The sequence below is a fragment of the Cetorhinus maximus genome, chromosome 17, assembly GCF_964194155.1.
Source record: "Cetorhinus maximus chromosome 17, sCetMax3.hap1.1, whole genome shotgun sequence".
NCBI lineage: Eukaryota > Metazoa > Chordata > Chondrichthyes > Lamniformes > Cetorhinidae > Cetorhinus > Cetorhinus maximus.
The window spans coordinates 33,322,846-33,342,743 of NC_135895.1; the positions used below are offsets into that span (position 1 = coordinate 33,322,846).

Sequence of the window (19,898 nt, forward strand, 5' to 3'; positions counted from 1 at the left end):
CTGCTCTGCAGTCACTTAACAGCAATTGGCTATTAATAGGCTGGAGGCAGGTTTACCACCCCTCAGGGACAAGACGTTTCACATCAGAGAGCTGCTGACCAGTCAGAGGCTGGCAGCTCTCAAGGTACCAGTAACACCAACAGGAGTGCTGGCCACTATCGTTACTACATTCAGGTGATAAGAGGGCGAGTTGTGATGGATCAGAACTTTGTAAGTGTGTGGGGGTTGGGGGCTGGGATTTGAGAGGCCATGCGGGGAGGGCAACCTGGGGGAGGTTTAGACCTTGTGACCCTCCGATGGGCCCAGGGGGCCAATAAAGGAGGGACCATTCCCTTGCCCAGCACCAGCCCAAACAGGAAACCTGCCATGCTGGTCACTTGGTGTGGGCTTCTCCCACTGCTGGCGGTAGTAGGATGAGGCCCTTAAATGGGCACAAATTTCCTACTTAAGGGCCTCAATTGGTCCACTAGTGGGCAGGCTGTCTGATGTCAACCTCGTCGCTGGTATAATTGTGGTGGAGCCAGGGGTGGACAGATAGGCAGCAGGCAGACCGCCCACTGGATTTAAAATGCACCCCCCCCCCCCACCCGCCCAAACTGGCCTTCAAACCCAGTCAGTGGGGGAAGCATTAAATTTCAGCCACGTGTCTGAGAACTTAGTCCTTTGTTGAGTGGACCGCCTTTGTCATTTTTGAATCCCATTAATGCCATTTGGGGAAGGAATCGATCATCTGCCCTTACACAAAACAACCTTGGTGCAAAATTTAGTGGACATAAAACTGATAAATTTAGCCTTTGAGAAGCCACACTGTTACTGGAAATAGAAATGTCGCTGATAAGATTTGGGGCATACCTTGAGCCTTTATGGGGTTAAACACTAATAAAAGAGAAAGTAAGTAACTACCAATAGCCTGAAAATGATATTGTATGTATTCACTGACACTGATATATAGATGTCTGTGCAATAAAATTACATACTCATGGACTACTCCTGTAACATCATAAATACTGAATGGAAGATTAGGAAGGAATCAAAAGGCAGAACATATGGTGGCATTACTGCAATGAGACTATTCTATGATATCTTTTTTAAATATATTATGAACTTTGGTCTTGAATCCATTTTTTGTTTTGTTAATGGTGAGCCTCAATACTTTCCATGCTGATGGTGTGCTAAAAGGATTAACAGTTTACAATATTGCAGTATTAGGCAGTAATTCACAGATTATTTTTGTAAATTTTATGGGGAAGCTTTTTGTTTTTCCAAATTTCTCCTCCCTCTCCAGTGAAGCTACTGTTTCTTGCAGGAATATAGTTTCATAGGCTGGCAGCAGCCTCGAAGGCCTCACCCAAATAGCTTATTATGTACGAGGTGAAATAATGAGTGTCAGCTCAATCATGAAGAGTGTTTGCTTCTGAATCTTAATGTCTCACACAAACCTTCCACCAAGGGTCATAGGATAGTGATCAGGAGTGGGAATCTTGAGTCATTTTTCCTCCCTAGCTCAGGGATGCAGCAGCTGGAATCAGATAAGTCAGTGTTGATCTGGAACTGAACCTAGGACCTTCTGGTCTTTATGACATGCATGCTCTTTTACACTAGGCCTTCAAGGAAGCTGCATCTTGAAGTTTAATATTAAGTTCATTTCTAGAATGGTTTGACATTTCGCAGTTAATTTACTTACGTTGATATATATATCACCTGTTTTATATACAATTCTGTCACCAGACTTTAAATAAAGCTCACAAATAAAAATAGTCACATGTATTTTAAAGCTTTAAAAAAGCTTTGAGTTTGGTTTTTCCTTTGGAAAGCTCTGAAAAATTGGTATTGTGTTTTTCACTCTTCAATCCAGAACTTGTCAAATGATAAGTAGATAATGCAGCTACCCACAGTGTGAGGAAGTCAGGGCAGAGACATGCTCATGTACTGTGGCTCTGAGCTTTACCAAAATCGTTTGTTTACATGGGAAGCAGGAGAGCATATACCACTGGTAATTAGGTGGGGGGTGGGGGCGTTTGGTATTTGGCATATTTGGTGGTCCACAGTTCAGATGTCAATCTCTGTGATCCCATCTGAGAAACTGGCACCTAAAAGGCTGAGTCTTCTACTTAGCAGAAGTGCCAAAGTAAACTATTCATCAGCTGTTGTTGGTGCAGCAAGGAGCTGATCAGGCTGCCTGGGACCAAGACAGAATAAATAATGGTCACATCTGCACACGTGGGTAATTTTGCTTATAATTTTATGAATTGTTTACTGAAAACTAGCACTTGTTTTAACTTGGCTTACGTTAACTTAGCAATACTTTTTACAAATGTACTTGAAGTCTACAAAAAATGTTTGAAAGGGAACCAAACTTTTTTATTGATTTATTTGCTGGTCAAGATAAGTGGTGGCATCAAACCTTCCTCTACAACAGGCCCTCCCAGCAAACATTGACGCATTCCTGGGCGACCCAATTCTAATTTTGAAGTTACCCAAAGGAAAATTAGATATTGTCGAAAATATTTTTATAAGTATGCAATAACAAATATAATGCATTAATTAGGCAAGAAAGCTCAAAGAAATAAAAGTACTAAGATCCACAAGTCATTACCCTGAATTTTCCAATTAGAGTTATTTTGTCAACAGTGCCAACCTGTTAACTAGATTACTGCTGGCATCAAAACTAACTGCAGTTTTACTCGGGCTGCTAAATGTCACACTTGAAGTCAAGGGTAGTCACTTTGGAATTTAGCTTGTGTGTCCTTGGTTACCCCAAGATTGTAATTAGGTGTGGTGCTAAACTGAACATTGATTAGAGAGTTATTGCAGGGTAAGTGATGCTTGATACCATTCTTGACAACTCCTTCCATCACTTTGCTAATAATTGGTACTAGGCTCATTAGGTGGTAATTAGTTAGGTTGGATTTGCCCTGCCTTTAGTGGACAGGATGCCTAATTTTGGAGCACAGGTTTTAGTGCTACAGCTGAATGTTGTTGGTGTATGTAGTTGTTGCAGTGTTCAATGCATTCCATGTTTCTTGGTGTCACCAGAAGTGAATTAAAATGGTTGTGATGGTGGAACTTCAAGAGGAGGCTAAGAAGGGTCATCTGCCTGGCAACTCTGGCAGCCGATGGTTGCAAAAATCTCAGCCTTGTCTTTTGCACACCATTGAGAATTGGGATATTCATGGAACCTCCTCATCTGTAGGCTAATTGTCCACCACAATTTATGACTACATGTGCAGAGTTTTGACCTGAACCATTGGGTATGGCATCAGTTATCTCTCTAATGTGCTGCTTTAGCTGCTTAGAATGCATGTATTCTTGCATTGTGCTTCACCAGGTTGGCACCTGATTTTCATGTATGCCTGGCGCTGCTCTGAGCATGCACTTCTACACTTTTCACTTCTCCTTATCTTTAATCTCCTCCAGCCCTACTATTCTCTTAGAACTCTGCATTCCTTCAACTCTGACCTCTTGTGCATCGCCCAATTTCTTTCCCCCCCGATGTTGCGAACTCTGCCTTAAAATGTGTAGAGCCCAAGCTTTGGATTTCTCTCACTAAATCTCTTCACCTCTCATCTCTCTCTCCTCCTTTAAGATGCTTGTTAAAATCCATTTGACCAACTTTGTAACTCACCCTATATATCTCCATCTTTGACTTGGTGTCAATTTCTATCTGATGTTCCTATGATGCTTTATTCTTTAGAGATACTATATGAATGGAAGTTGTTGTGTGAGTTTGTAATTCCATGCCAAATTGTGGGTAATTTTAAGTTGCAAGTGTTCATGTGTACAAAGTTCATAGATGCCAACTACAGAATCCCATTATCAACTAAGAGATCATTCCCTTCAATGCACTCTCTGTTTCTTGATGTCACCAGAAGTGAAATAAAATGGCTATGATGGTGAAACTTCAAGAGGAGGTTAAGAAGGGTCATCTGCTTGGCACTTTTAGCAGTTGATGGTTGCAAAAATCTCAGCCTTGTCTTTTGCACACCATTCAGGTTTGTTACAATCAGGGTTGCTGTATAAGAGCATAGGATTTTTAAAAATGGATTTGAGTAAAATGAGTGATGGTGACACTCCCTTTAAATGTATTAAAGATGTATCTACCATATGTTATAGTAAAGACTAGGGATGGAAACAATTACTTTTTAATACATGCTTTTTAAGGCCTTAATTAAATTGTATATATGCTTCATCTGTATTTTACTCAAGAGTATGACACATAGCTGAAAGTTTATGGATTATTCAGAAAAGGTAATTAGTTGAGTGAGCTGATGATGCATGGAACTGTTTTATAGAGCAGCTGTTTTTGTTGAATAATTTGGGATGGACAAAATGAACAAAAACAGAAAATGCTAGAAATACTCAGCAGATCAGGCAGCATCTGTAAAGAAAGGAAAAATGTTAACCTTTGAGGCATAATTATTGAATTCTGACAAAGGGTTAGAAAGCATGAAAGCTGAGGTCACTTAAAATGCAATACATACATAACATGCTAGCATCTGAAAGGAAAAAACTGGTTAACCTTTTAGGATGGAACATTACTTGAGGACGAAATCCAAATTGAGGCACCAGGAGGTGTGCAATATTGGATAAGACGTTTTGCCTGCTAATTTCAAGCATCTATTTCCCTCCATTTAAAAAAAAAAAATTCTTTCTGTGGGTGTGAGCACTGCTGGCAAGACCAGCATTTGTTGCCCATCCCTAATTGACCTTGAGAAGGTGGTGGTGAACCTTCTAGTCCATTTGGTGTAGGTACACCCAAAGTGCTATTAGGAAGATAGCTCCAGGTTTTTGGCCCAGTGACAGTGAAGGCAACAAAAGACAGGGTGGTGTGTAGTTTGGAAAGGAACTTGCAGGTGGTGGTTTTCCCATGTGTCTTCTGCCCTTGTCCTTTGAGGTGGTAGTGAGTTTGAAGTTGCTGCCGCAGGAGTCTTGGTGAGTTGCTGCAGTGCTTCTTGTAGATGGAGCATACTGCTGCCACTGTGCATCGGTGACGGAGGGAGTGAATGTTTGCGGATTGAGTGCCAATCAAGCCAGCTGTTTTGTCCTGGATGGTGTCAAGCTTCTTGAATGCTGTTGGAGTTGCACTCATCCAAGCAAGTGAAGAGTATTCTATCACACTTCTGACTTGTGCCTTGTAGATGGTGGACAGACTTTGGAGAGTCATGAGATGAGTTACTCACCTCAGAATTCCCAGCCTCTGATCCCTTGTAGCCACAGTATTTATATGGCTGGTCCAATTCAGCTTCTGGTCAATGGTAACCCCCAGGATGCTGATAGTCGGGGCTTCAGCAATGGTAATGCCACAGAGTGTCATGAGGAGATGTTTAGATTCTCCCTTATTGGAGATGGTCATTGCCTGCACTTGTGTGGAGCGAATGTCACCTGCTATTTAACCAGCCCAAGCCTGAATGTTGTTCAGGTCTAACTGTATGCAGGCACAAACTGCTTCAGTATCTGAAAGTCGCGAGTGGAACTGAACACTGTGCCATCATCAGTAAACATCCTCACTTCTAACCTTGTGATGGAGAGGGCATTGATGATGCAGCAGAGATGGTTGGGCACTACCCTAAGGAATTCCTGGCAGCGATGTCCTGGGACTGAGATGTTTGGCCTCTAACAACCACAACCATCTTCCTTTGTGCTAGGTATGACTCCAACCAGTGGAGAGTTTTCCCCCTGATTCCTTTTGACTTTGATTTTACGATGGCTCCTTGACATTGTCAAATGCTGCTTTGATGTCAACTCCACCGCACCTCTTGAATTGAGCTCTTCTGTCCATGTTTGGACCAGGGTTGTAATGAGGTCTGGAGCCAAGTGACCATGGCAGAACTCAAACTAAGCATCGGTAAGCAAGTTATTTCTGTGTAAGTGCCACTTAATAGCACCGTCAGTGACACCTTCCATCACTTAATAGATGATGGGACAGTAATTGGTTGGATTGGAATTGTCTCGCTTTTTTTTGTGGATAGGGCATACATGAGCAATTTTCTGCATTGTTGGGTAGATGCCAGTGTTGAAGCTGTAGTGAAACAGCTTGGCTAGGGGTGTAGCTAGTTCTGGAGCACAAATATTCCGTATTACTGCTGGGATGTTGCCAGGGCCCATAACCTTTACTGGCTTCTGTTCAACACTTCTTTCGAGAATGTATGACTGATATGGATTGTGATTGCAAACCTGTAGACCATCAAAATAAAATGATTTTTAAACACTTTTTTATTTCCAGATGCTGCATACAGGGTAGCATTATTTGCAACGGAGCAGTCATTGAGAAAGGGGCTGACCTCAAGGATTGTCTGGTGGGAAGTACGCAGTGTGTTGATGCTAAATGTAAGCAATTTTATTAATATTCATTGTTAATTGTAAATGTGTAGAATTACCTAATTTAAAAAAAATATTTTTAGTTACTTTTCTTCTCTCTCATCTGGCCTTTCCATAACCAAAACTATAGCCTGATGATCTGTTTCTAGGTCTGGGGTGGCCATAATTCCAATTATGGTGACACAGCTGAGATTCGGAACATATTGTCGAGCTTATGAGCTGCTTTCCTTAAAATTTTAAATTCTACTCCCAAGGACATTTCTCTCAGCTCTCTTTGTGGCATTGAATTTCTATTCAGTTGAAGGCAACTGTTGACTCTTGCTTAAAACTGTTGCATTAAATTAACACTCTGCATAAGTTGAAAGTAGCTTAAATAATTAAATAATAAATTAATAATTAAACTTGTGAAGTGTTACTCTAGAAATTAAAACATTGTGTAGACTGTGTGCCTTTAAGACTTAAAAAAATATATTCATCTGTGCATTCTTTTATTTTTAAGTGCACTCCCTCCCGAGAACCATACAATATAGCTAAGAGAACTTGATACCAAATCTCTGACAATGCAACTGTTTGAGTGAATCTTGGCTTGTTCTTCCTTTTCTCCGTTCTATGGCAAAGTGCCTCGCCTCCATTCGGCACTCTGCTCACAGCCCTCACTGAGATTAGGCACTCAGTCATTTGATTTTTCAATTTAAATTAAATAGCGCACTAAATGTTTTGATATTGCTTTCTTTCCCATCTGGTTGCCAAAGAATGGGGCTTGACATCCTGCCAGCTGTGGAATATGTATCTCTTTGTTGCATGTTTAATAGTGCAATTAAAACGTTGAATTATTCTACTGCATGTTTACCACATAGTCTACTATGTTGCAAATGACATTACCAACACATAAACACTTTAGTTTAATTGAAAATGTGTTGCATTTTATTATACAAATAATTACAATTTAAAGACAATATTCAGAGCTTTATTGTTTTAAACATCCTTTATTAGTTTAAACATTGCAGTATAAAACGTTTTCAGGGCATTTAACTTTTTCAATTAAACATTTGGTTTACAGTAAATACATTTGACAGCTGGCAGAGTTGCCATTACCACATTCTTCAGGCAGCCCGAAGAGCAATAAAATTTCTCTCTTGCGTGCTTCTCGTTCTCAATTGTCTTGCCTTGGCTAGTATCCTTTATATAGAAAATCTTTGATTGTACCCCTACTGTTTTCAGCAGGTTAAATCTTTTGATAAGCATGATGCGTGTGTTCAGACGATTATTTGTGTAAGATTTATTAAAATTTTAAAGAGAACAATCAGAAGTTGATCCAAGAGCCTTAGCGATAGTGCTGGTGCTGACTAAAAGGCCCAGGAAGACTAATTGAAAATAGCTGTTCAGACCAGTTCGCCTGATTTTGTTCATTCTTTCATGAGATGTAGGTGTTGGAGGCAAGGCTAGCATTTATTGCCCATCCCTGATTGTCTTCGAGAAGGTGGTGGTGGACTTCCACCTACCTTTTTGAGCAAGTTGAATAATCCTAGGTATAATCTGCGAGAAGGGAAAAGCTCTGTATAATTTTTCTTGTCCCAGAGCTAATATAACACTGGGACCAATCTAATATTTAGTTTCTGTAGGTTAACCATATTTGTTCTCTAGATATTTATGTGACCTAGGATTACTGGAACTGTTGAGACCGCAGATTATTTTAGTACGAAATAGCACACTGCTTTTTGAGGGGAGGGAATGAAAGATGAGAGAAGCTTTAGTAGGCTGTGGAAAAATACACTTGCCTGAAATGACTAGAAGAATCTGGCAGTAACTTCAGCATTCTCATTAGTCTGTAGTCCAGTACAGAGAGGGAGAGACACATCATTCAGACCTCTTGAATATATTCTAATCTTGTAACAAACTACCATCCCCTTATTTAAGAAAGGATGTAAATGTGTTGGAAGCAGTTCAGGGAAGGTTCACTCGACTGATACCTGGGATGGGGGAGTTATCTTATGAGGAACGGTTGGACAGGTTAGGCCTGTATTCGTTGAAGTTTAGAAGAATGAAAAGTGACCTTATTGAAACATATAAGATTGTCACGACTCAATGGGGATAGTGCACTGCAATATCAGGCCTCACTGCTCCCCAAGCCACGACAAATGTGAAAAGTTTGATCAACCCACCTAATTGTTTAATTTAGGTTAACAGAATACAAACACCAGGTTTGTAAATTTAATGGCCCTGCTCCCACTCGCTGAGGCGTAAAATGGCATGCATCCCGACGTCACCATGCGTCATTCAGATTTTCAGTTCGGTGGGCACGCAGACGAGTCGGCTCCGCACCCGCCGCACTGTCAAAAGTCTATTAAGGCCATTTAACAATCAATTAAATCATTGACCTGAGCTGCCTGTCCAACCTTAAAATTGGCAGCCTTCACATTTTTCATAGAACCTCATCCACGGGCGGGATGGGGTTTCATGAACGTTTTTAAAGTGTTGGAAAAATTTTTTATTAACGTTAATGGACATGTCCCAGCTCATATGACAGTTTCACATGAGGGGACATGTCCTTAAAACTTTTTTCCCCCTTTATTCGATGTTTTATACATGAAACTAATCTCTGAGGCACCTCTGTACCTCAGGGAGATTTCTGCGCTCTTTCGTGCTCATGCGTGAAAGAGTGCGCTCCCCGACTCAGCCTACTCCCCCTGTCTGCACAGGGAGCGCTCAGCGCTTCTGGACACGTGTTATGCTGGGCGGGCCTTAATTGGCCTGCCCACGTAAAATGGCGGCGCCCAGCCGATTGGGGGCGCCAATCGGCTGCGCAGCGGCCCGCCCCCGTACAACCCTCCCAACGGAGAGAAAATTCTCCCCCAAGAGTAAATAACTGTTTATTGAACAAATTGTCTTCAACCAGGAGCAAAAGAAAGAAGTATGAACTACTAATTTCTAACTCTATAACCTAAACTCTACCCCTCCTTAAATCCCTATACACATATAATATTCATAAGACACACAAAAACATGGATTTTAAGGATAAAACAGTTCAATAGCACCAGTTCCGGAGTATAGGATTTGATGGGTTCATTTAGATCGATGCCTTCCAAATTCCTTTCAGTTCTTTGTTGATGACACAAGGTGGTCTTCCAGCACTTTCAGTCTTTAGTTCACTGGTTGAGCACTTGCCTTTCAATGTCTCTAACAGTGTATTTGCCCCTTGACAGGGGTTTTCAGAGAAAGAGAGCAGGTTATAGAGATATGAGGAGGAAAGCCAGTTAGCTATTATTGTAGAATTACTGAAATTTGACACACACAGGAGAGGTCTTTTTCCCTTCAGGCTAGGAGCTATTCTGCTACACTGTTCTCTCACAAACCCTGGTCACCTGGTCAGGAGCCAATTAAAATGTTGTTGCCAGGCAGTTCTCCATTAGACCAGACTCCTCCTCAGCACCATCCTGTCTTTCATGGCATACTCTGTTCCAGGACAGCAACATTGTATATATCCCTCACACTGTTCCAGTAGACATGTTTTTCAAACTGCAGCCATTGTAATTTTAATCAACAGTCCAACAGAAATAAAAAGATATGTTCTTTACACGATCCTGAGGGGGCTTGACAGTACGAATGCTGAAAAGATGTTTGCCCTTGAGGAGGAGGTTAGAACTAGGGGACACAGTTTAACAATAAGGGGTCTCCCATTTGAAATAGAGATGTGGAGAATTTTTTTCTCTAGAGGGTCATGAGTCTTTGGAGCTCTCTTCCCCAGAGAGTGGAAGAGGCAGGGTCATTAAATATTTTTAAGGCAGATTCTTAACTAACAAGGGAGTCAAAGGTTATCAGGGGTAGGTGGGAATGTGGAGTTGAGACCACACTCAGATCAGCCATGATCTTATTGAATGGCAGAGCAGGCTCAAGGGGCCAAAAGGCCTACTCCTGTTCCCAATCTGTATGTCCATTTGCAAAAGAGTGATTAGAGATGACCCAAACAGTAGCCTTGGAGGTTGTGAAGCTTCATGATAGCAAGCTAAAGAAGGTTGTCATGAATGTTGTCATGAACTGCTATAAAATCTGATTTCCCCAAGAGGGAGGTGAGAGAGGGGAACTTGGAATATGCGTCTAACATGTCACCACCTCAAGTAGATGGTTACACTACAACAGTGGACAGAAACATAGGAATGGGTTGCCTTCCTTTTCTTAATCCAAAATTGGGTATATTATGGTGGAAGAATGCAAATGAGGATAGATGAGCAGAGTAATAAAAAGTTGTCCTTTTCAAAATTGAAAATATATAACAGTACGATACAGTAATAATAGAATATTTTATCATTTAAATTCTTTTACTAATATTGAATGTAATTATTGGTCATTCCTTTTCTCTTGAAAAATTTGGATAAATTATCGTTTTTATTTCTGACAATGTTTTGTTATTTTTTTTGCTGTATACACAAAAATCAGTATAATCTCATAAGCCAACCTGCAACAATTATTCCTGGGGGAATGAGTTCCTTGGTGGTCTTGGCCTAGGAACTAACCTTTTACACTAAAAGCTATCAGAGGCAGCGACAATTTATCCTTGAGCTTGCAAGCAGATTTCTCTTCCTCCCCACCCCAAGTAAAGGGAAGTTGACTTTACACTAAGCTTTCTGTTGTCTTGACATTTGAATCTCATACAAAAGGGTCATTGTCCTGAGCCAGCGCGATCCATCGCGAGATGAGCTTAACATCTGTCAGGAACAGTGTCCATTCTGGCAAAAGCTACAAGGCCTTTATCCTCTACAGGGTCGAACAACAGGATTTCAGGCTGACTTAGTGACTTTTACAAGGGGATTTTCTTGTAAAACAGTGCATTTTTTATTAATGATTTACAAACTTCATAGGATAGTGGAGAAGCAGTTTTGCATAATTAAGTTTTCTTAAAGGAAGTAGTAGTTTTATTTTATTTATATATATATATATATATATATGCTGTTTTTCATCGGCTTGCAGAGACCAAGTTTATTGTTTGAACATCCATACATTCAGGAAATATATGTCTCTGCAGGCCAACAAAATTATTCAGTCCTATAGGATAAATTCAGTAAAGTACCTTGACTTTATACTGAAGATCCCTATGTCATTACATGAAAATTATATTTCTATAAAGGTAAGACTTAGACACATTGTGATAATATCGACAACTCCCCCACCTTTAAACCTATAGCAACTTTTAATTAATGTTATTCACCAGCTCAACTAGGTTTGAATTATTCATAGGTTTCTCCTACAATCTATCTTCCTCCTCTCTCTCAATGATTAACTCACAGCAGCACCATTTACACCTTAAAAGAAAAATTTTATAAGTCATTAACCCAGTCATGATCAATCAAGGAACACCTTTACTTTAGGAGAAGTTGATTGAGGATAACAGATTGGCATGGCAGGTTAAGTTTGAAAGACTGATAACTGAGCTCACCAGCCAAATAAATTCCATGCATTTTTAATTAATGCTTTTTGATGGTCATTCATTCACCCTTGAAGGAGAAATGAGCAATATAAATTCCTTTTGTTATATATTAAATGATTACTGAAAGATTGATTTCTAGTGTAATTCCTAGCAAAGTTGAAGGTTGGGAACGATGACAGCCTACATAGCTGGTCAAGCGTTATTTGTTGCTTTGTATATTTATTTCATTTTTTAAATCATTTGTATAAAATAAAAATGAAGAACTAATTTAAAAAACCTTTCAATTGATATAAAATGGCTAATATCATAATTGCCCATGAACAAAATTGTTTCCATTCACTGCAGCATACAATAGCAGTTGCTAAGGTCAACAGTACAGATTTAGATCCTTTTTAAAGGTGTCGCCTTCAAAAAGTCAAATTATTTACTATGAATTATTTAAATAAGAAAAAAATTATATTTATATGGTACCTTTTACAATCATGGGTGACCCAAAACACTTTACAGCCAATGAAGTACTTTAGCAATATAGTCACTGTTGTAATGGATGGATTGATGTTGGTCGAAACATGGCAGCCAATTTGCACACACAAAGGTCTGACGAGCAGCAAATAAGATAATGGTCAGATAGTCTCTTTTTTTGAAAAAGTTGTTGGTTGAGAGATAAATATTGGCCAGGAGATAGCTCTTGTTCAAAATAGTGGTATGGGATCTTTTGGATCCACCTAATTAGCGTGTTATCAAAATGGCAGAACTCCTGATAGTGCAACACTGAATGTAATTTTCACACATCTATTTCTGTTAATTTTAACCACTTATTTAGGCGCACTGTTCTGTGAGCTACAGATGAGTGCATCAGTTCATTGGCAGACCCTTATAGTTTTGACGTGTGAAAACACATTACAAATCGATATGCAACATGTTAATCATTTCACTTTGGTTTTCAGTGGGCTAAGATGAAACATCATTCACAGCTGCTTGATAACCAATTAAAACCCATTTTTAAATAAAAATAGAAAGTCACAGCAAGTCAATCTGCATCAGAAAGGGGAAAAATTAACATTTTGCCTCAGTTTTTTTTTTCAAATGCTGTTTGACCTCGTGTTTACAACTTCATATGAATTCTACCATTTTCTACTGAGAATAGGGAAAGTAACAAAAGAGCAAAGAAATTACTTTTCATTTTTTTATTTTCCAGTGAAATCACGGGCAAAAGCTTCTGGTCGACGTGCGGGGGTGGGCCCCGCATGCCGACGTGTAAAATGACGCGCGGTGACGTCGGACGTGCGTCCTGACATCACCGCGCGTCATTCCGATCTTCAGTTCGGCGGGCATGCACTGGAGTCAGCTGCGCGCGCGCCGAACTGTCAAAGACCTATTAAGGCCATTTATCAACTAATTAAACTGATTGTCTAGGCTGCCCATCCAGCCTTAAGGTTGGCAGGTAGGCGAAGAGCCCAGGCGGCCTTCGCATTTTTCATGAAACCTCATCCACGGGAGGGATGAAGTTTCATGAAAGGTTTATAAATTAAGTAAAATTTTTAATTAAAATTCATTGACATGTCCTACCTAGCTCATGTGACACTGTCACATGAGAGCACGTTTGAATAATTTTTTCTATTTTTTTCAAGTTTTCATAATGAAATTAATCTCTCTGAGGCAGCTCTGTGCCTCAGGGAGATTTCTGCGCGCAGGCCCCGACTCTCCCTCCTCCCCCCGCCCACACAGTGAGCACTGAGCGCCTCCAGCTGCGCGTCACGCTTGGCGGACCTTAAACGGCCGCCCACGTAAAATGGCGGTGCGCAGCCAATTGACTGCCCTCCTGAACTCGCCCAGCCCGCCTGACGGGGAGAAAAGTCTATGCCACATTTAACTGTTTACAGTTGAGTTTGACTATGGCAGTAATAAAGCTATTTGTGACATTTAAATAGCTTAATTACTGAAATTTACTGTTTGTTTTGGTATCACTGCAATTGAGCTGAAAGCCTACAAAACACTCTAGCTCAGGGGAATATTATTTCCTTAGACTTATCAATAGAAGGCTAAAAATGCTCTTTCTTTATACTTTTTAACAAAGCAATTCAGCATCAGGTCCTTTACCAGTGTAATTTTAGTCCCAAGATGCAGGAATAAATACTGTACACACATACTTCAATGACTGTCACTACTCTCGGTTAGGGAATAGTGCTTGGCATAGGGAGTCAGAACCTAAATGGCTGAAAATATTTTTAAAGTGGAGTTAAAATAAATTATTCTCAAAGGAAGCCCCTGACTAAATATTTTACCTAGAAAAGGAAGGTGTCCAAAAGAGATTAAAACTCCCACATCAAAGGTGGCCTTCCAACCTTTTCGTCTGTAATGTGCTTCACTAATCACTCATTAATTATCAGTGTTCATTTAACAGTCCTTGCATGTTCAGCTTTCAGTTCTCTGGTGTGATTTGATTTCAATTGAAAATGAAAACCTAGACTATCCTTGGTAGGATATTGATTTCGAAAACCGTTACAAATGTGTTACATTATATCATGTCTTCAACCAGTAACAGCAGAGGTGAAATTTCAGACAAGTACAAGGGTTACTACTTACTGTTAATATCATTACATAAAATTCTTGCTAGTTTAAATTTTCCTCTCATTCTCAATGTTTCTTCTCTTTGTTCTTGCAGCAAAACACGTGAATGAAGTGATAGTAGGCAATGATAGCTTGATGGAGATATAATTTTCCTAATGTCCTGGAATCACTGTAGTTGCTCTTCACCTGGACATCATCAGGCATGGAACAGCTTCCATGGATCATCGCAAGGAATATTAAATGCTGAATAGGAATGGGCATTAGGTTTGAATTGATTGTGCTCCTTTACAACCAAATTTCTGTCGTCTAAGATGTTGATTAATATCGGAGTCTTTTTAAAAGCCATTTGTTAGGCATCTAAAAGATGATGTCGTTTTCTTAGAGAAATGCCAAAAATGACTATTAATAAATGGCTTACTGACCCCAGTTCACATAGCACCTAATTAAGATCAGTGAGAATGGTAGCTGGCAGATATTTTCCTTTTTTAAAAAAAATAGTATGAAAATTCTACTTTTGAAACAACCCTAAATGATCAGAGTATTAAAATATTTTATGCACTAATAACTTTGAGAAGGTGGTTGATATGTCAACGAGATTCTCATGCTTTGAAATTGTGTTCTCTGATTCATAATTTCTTTCTCATGAGTACAGAATCATTATATGAATCTATTAGTCTTGCAGGGGTATCAGCAGGAATTAAGTCAGCACATTAACATTAATGTGCTTCGCTGTAGAGTGATAGGAGATGGGTTTGTATCTGTTGCTGGAGAAGAAGGCATTTAACAAAAGTAAAGTATGTACAGAAAGAAAGAAAATTAACAGGTAAATTATCTGATGGTCTTTTAGCATTGGTCAAGTTGTGAGGGGGTTCAGAAATCTAACTTCCTCCCTAGTTAATGGTGCTAAGTATTAGGGGAAAGTAAACCAAAAAAATTATATTACATTTAAGTTTGCAAGAATCAATGGGAAGCAAAACCAGTGAGGCTAGTGTCAAAGTGTAAAACTGGGTGAAGCAACATGACCCCAGGTAGAATCATCTGAACTCCAGATTTCTCCACAAATAGTGCTGCACCATATTCACCTACCTGGATTATGCTAAGCAGGGTGGGGGCGTAGGGAATGGGTCTCTTTCCCAACACCAGAGTTATGACTCTTATCATTGTAAAGCTTTCCCATTACCAAACCTACCCAAGAGTTTGTAGAACCTTGCCTATTGCATGGCAATCAAGTTTAAATATTAGGACAGTGCTGCTAATTGAACTTGAACAATATGGTAAAGATACTTAATTGTTAAACCTGTCAGTCTTCTTCCAATTTTTACTCCTGTTAACACGTCATGCATGAAAATGAGTAATGATTCAGTAAAATTTCTGTATCTGCCATTTAGCGTGTTACCAAATATTTATCCATGTTACAATTTATTTAATCTCACAGACAAATTCAGGTATAATTTTTCTTTATTTGAATGGGCTACTTCAAGAAAATGCTGAAAATAGCTTCCCCTAAAGAAGCCTATGAAATCTTAACCTATTGCTTATCCCGAATCCTGACATTACAGATTTATAAGGTTCCTACAGCTTGTCTGTATTTATCTCAATAAAAAAGACCTGTTTACAGCTTGGTGTTTGCTTTGATTTGTAATATATACAATTTACAGAATATCCCAAAGACACGTTGCAAAACATTTTTATATCAGCATGATGTTGGTCCAGAAAAGAATTATTGCCAAAAACTCAGTGGGTAACTGAAACGACCAACTGAAACCAATATAATTCAATGAAAACTTGTATCTTAGAATTGTGCAGAGTATGATTAGGATTTTATCCCTCTAAGGTGAAAGAATGTCATGGTTTTGAACTTTCACTAAAGGATAACTAGTAGTTACCTAATCAAGGGGTTCGGCTGTTGTATTGATAAAATAATGAATAGCTATTTATAAACCATTTGGATAAAAATATTAGTAGTTTATAAAGCTTCATCTGAACTGCCCAAATGGCCCACCCATTCTCCTGGTTGAGTCTTGAATCATGCATTATTCCTAAAATGAGCAAATGTTTGTACTTGCTTTGGAATTGCCCAAGTGCTTTTAGATGTTACAATTATGGCATCTTTTGATGACAAAATGCAACTGCTGCACACTGGCCTTTCACAACAGAACAGACTCTGGATAAAGATTCTTGAAGATTATGTTTGGAGAAAAGGTTTTAATGTGATAATTAAAACAAGTGCTTGTTACATACATGAATGGAAGTATTGCTGAAAAAGAGACACGCTGTTGAAGCTTTTCATTTTGCACTCATCAGGACAGACGTAAGAATGCCAGATTTCAAAGGAAGCAACAGTTTGCACTGCCTGAGAAAAGGCTAATTGGTTGGCGAGTCTACCCTGATTGGTCTAGGTGTTGCCATGGAGAATTCACCAGAGAACTATTGTCTCCCATGCTTTATAGAAGCTGCATATATTCATACGCAGGGACTTTCTTCCTGCAGGTAAAAGGGACTAGGCATTGTACCTTTTTTGAATTAAACAAAAATGTGGGGGAACAATAGTTCTCCATGGCAATACCTCCTCCAATCAGAGTTGACTTGCAAACAAATCAGCACCCTTTTCTCAAGCAGTGTAAATTGTTACTGTCTTTGAAATTTGGCATTCTTATATATGAAAGTGTGAATTTTCTACTTAAGGTGAAGGATTCCCTTGTTGGTGAATTAATACTTACTTTGTGTTTCTATGCTCACTGACAGCATCCTGCTCTCCCATTGAGGGATTGGTTAATTAGAGAATTAGAAAGATTTGCCTTTTCTGCTCTACCTCAAATTCTGAAGAGCACCAAACACGTATCAGTATGAAAGTTTCATTTTTACACTGGCATGGCCTTTTTGTGCATGTTGAGCAGCATAACAATAGCTGGAAACAATTAGCACAAGGACAATTGTGTTATGAAATGAATAATAGTCTTGCTGGACATAGGCTTGAATGCTTACAGGGATGCTTATACTATGAATAATATAACCTAAATTATGTTCTAACCCTGGTTTTGTAACTGTTAAGTATTCAATTTAACTAATGTATATAAAAGCAGAGTCTGAAGTAGCACTGGAAAGTTTGCTCTTTGCATTGTATTTTTTTTTGCATTGATATCGGAAGCTGAGGTGCAGCTAAAACATCTCTTGCATTCCCAGCATTAATAAGGAGGTATACATAAGCATTTGCAAAATCCATGGTGCTGCTATTGTCTTGCGCAGGATTAACAGCCTGGACAAAGCTCCAGAAAGTTGACTTTGACAGAATAAAATGAGTTCAGTAACCCTCAATAATGTCAAGTCCTGATAAGTAATGTTATTTATTAAACACGAGTACAGTTTTCCATCACTAGGCAAATACAGGCTTTGTAGGACACAAATCGTTGATAATGAGTAGCAGGCTATTTTGAGGATTCCTGTTCTTCAAACGTTTCAGTTGACTTCAGTTGTTTTCCCCACACTTAGATATGGCTACCAAATCAAGGAACTGAAGAGAGCCATTATAGAATAATAATGGTGGGAAATATCACAATGCATCTTTCTTGACTACTCACTGTCCTGTCCTACAGAGAATTTGCATTTATATAGTCCTTTCACAACCACAGAATATCCCAAAGTACTTCAAAGGTCATTAAGTTGCCATTGTTGTAGGAAATTCAGCAGCCAATTTGGTCATAGCAAGATTTCACAAAAGCAATGCATAGAGACAGAGAAAAGCAGGGAACTGGAAATCAGCAACCAACCTTGTTTTTATATGGTTGTTGAAAACATAAGTTTAATCTCCCTCATCTTCCATTTGACTTGCGGTTGCCACATTGCTGGTTAATCACATCTCCATCTCCTCCTGTCAGTTACCCATTACTGTTCCAACCCTGCTGTGTTTAAGTCTCTCGCTACCACATCCTTCCATCTGGTCTTAGGCCTTCCTCTTCGCCGCCTTCCTCTTCGCCGCCTTTCTGGCAGTCCCATCTCCATCAATCGCCTCATTACATTTCCCCTCTCTTCACAGCAGATGACCATACCATTTCAATCTCTTCTTGGATACCTTCTTTGACGCTCCCACAATCTTCACTGACCTCCTGGTTTACTGGTTCCTGTAATGGCCCTCCGCCATCCCGCCCTTCCAAAAATAAGCAGATTGAGAGGGAGGAGGTGATTAAAAAGCTGGGTGAGATAGGTCTTGCACTGGTGCTGAAGTCACCAGCCATTTTGGCATTTTTAATTTTAGTAAAAATGTGAAAGAAAATTTTTTTTAAAATCTGAATTTCCTTCATCTGTACACTTTTTTTGAACAGCTATGCAGTTGATTTGTATGTTAATAAAGCAATGTAATATATTACAGGTGTAGTAAGTGTTAACAGGTAAGAAGCAGTGTGTATGAGAGTTGGCAAATGGAGAAACAACCTATTATTTGTAGACTACAGCTAGCCTAGGCTTAGGCGATGGTAAGTAGGCCTAGGCCTACCGTATATACGATAGATCAGAAAACTGAAAATATCTGAAAACCAAAACACAATCAGCCCCAAGAATTCGAGATAAAGGATATGCAACCTGTATTGGCCTTTCCCATCACTCCACAGCGCCAGCTCAGCATCTGAATCTCATTAGTATCCAGTCATTGTTCCTCTCTTGATGTTGCCCAAGTTTCTGCACTATATAACAAGGCTGGTTTCAACTGTCTTTGTAGATTCTTCCTTTCAGTTTCGGTGATATATTTCTATCACACAACACTCCACTGCACTTCTTCCAATTACTCCAAACTAATCTGTTGCTCAATTTCTATTTCCATACTTCATCTTCTGCCACCACTGACCCCAAGTACTTGAAACTACTCACTTTCTCCAGGCCTTCATCCATAATCTTTACACCTGCACTCTGATCATCTTCCCTAGGCTCAAACTGACAATACATATATTGAGTCTTTGGTCGATTCATCTTCATACACCTGCCTTTTAGTACTTTTCTTCAGTTTTCTGGATACTCAGTCATGCTGAAAACAAATTTCTTTAATTAAACTAAAAGCATTGGGGCTACTCAGCAGGGCAGAAAACTGTGGAAAAAATCAACACAATATAATTTGGGATATAGCCTCTTCATGAGAAAGTTCTCAAGAGTCTACACCTGAAATATTTTAAATTCTTTATTCTCTCCACAATTGCCAGCTCACCTGCTGAATGTCTCCAAAATTTTCATTAATTGTTTCTGCTGTTCTTCAATATTTGCAGTTATTTGCTTTTTGTTCCCTTTGATGATCAAAAAATTTCTGCTTCATGATCAAGCCATCAAAAATGTTAACTCTTTTTTATCACTTATGTAGATATGATGCCACATGCAGTTTCCTGAGTTAATTTCTCAACAAAGACACAATTACACTGATTAGCTCGGGCCAGTTAAGTGTATTTGTCATTGCAGCCAAAACAGCAAAGGGATTTCCCTAGAGATTGCGGGTCAATAAGGATTTATCCTATGTATATGATTTTAGATAAAATAAATGACAGAAATCTCCCTATTCTTGTGCCCAAGGTTGGCCCTGGGACCCTTGCTATTTTTAATATATATAAAT

At 39.3% G+C, this 19,898-nt stretch overlaps 1 protein-coding gene across 2 annotated transcripts in view; it reads left to right on the forward strand.

The window, feature by feature from the left end:
- eif2b3 (eukaryotic translation initiation factor 2B, subunit 3 gamma) overlaps positions 1 to 15,929 on the forward strand; it is a 113,013-nt gene extending 97,084 nt beyond the window's left edge. The window contains exons 11-12 of one of the 2 annotated variants that reach the window (XM_078560949.1): positions 6,224 to 6,327; positions 14,406 to 15,929. In XM_078560949.1, the coding sequence (XP_078417075.1) occupies positions 6,224 to 6,327; positions 14,406 to 14,458 (157 nt within the window). In that variant the 3' untranslated portion in view covers positions 14,459 to 15,929. The remainder of the gene's footprint in view (positions 1 to 6,223; positions 6,328 to 14,405) is intronic. The other variant, XM_078560950.1, reaches the window with a different exon arrangement.
- Positions 15,930 to 19,898: the final 3,969 nt, after the last annotated feature.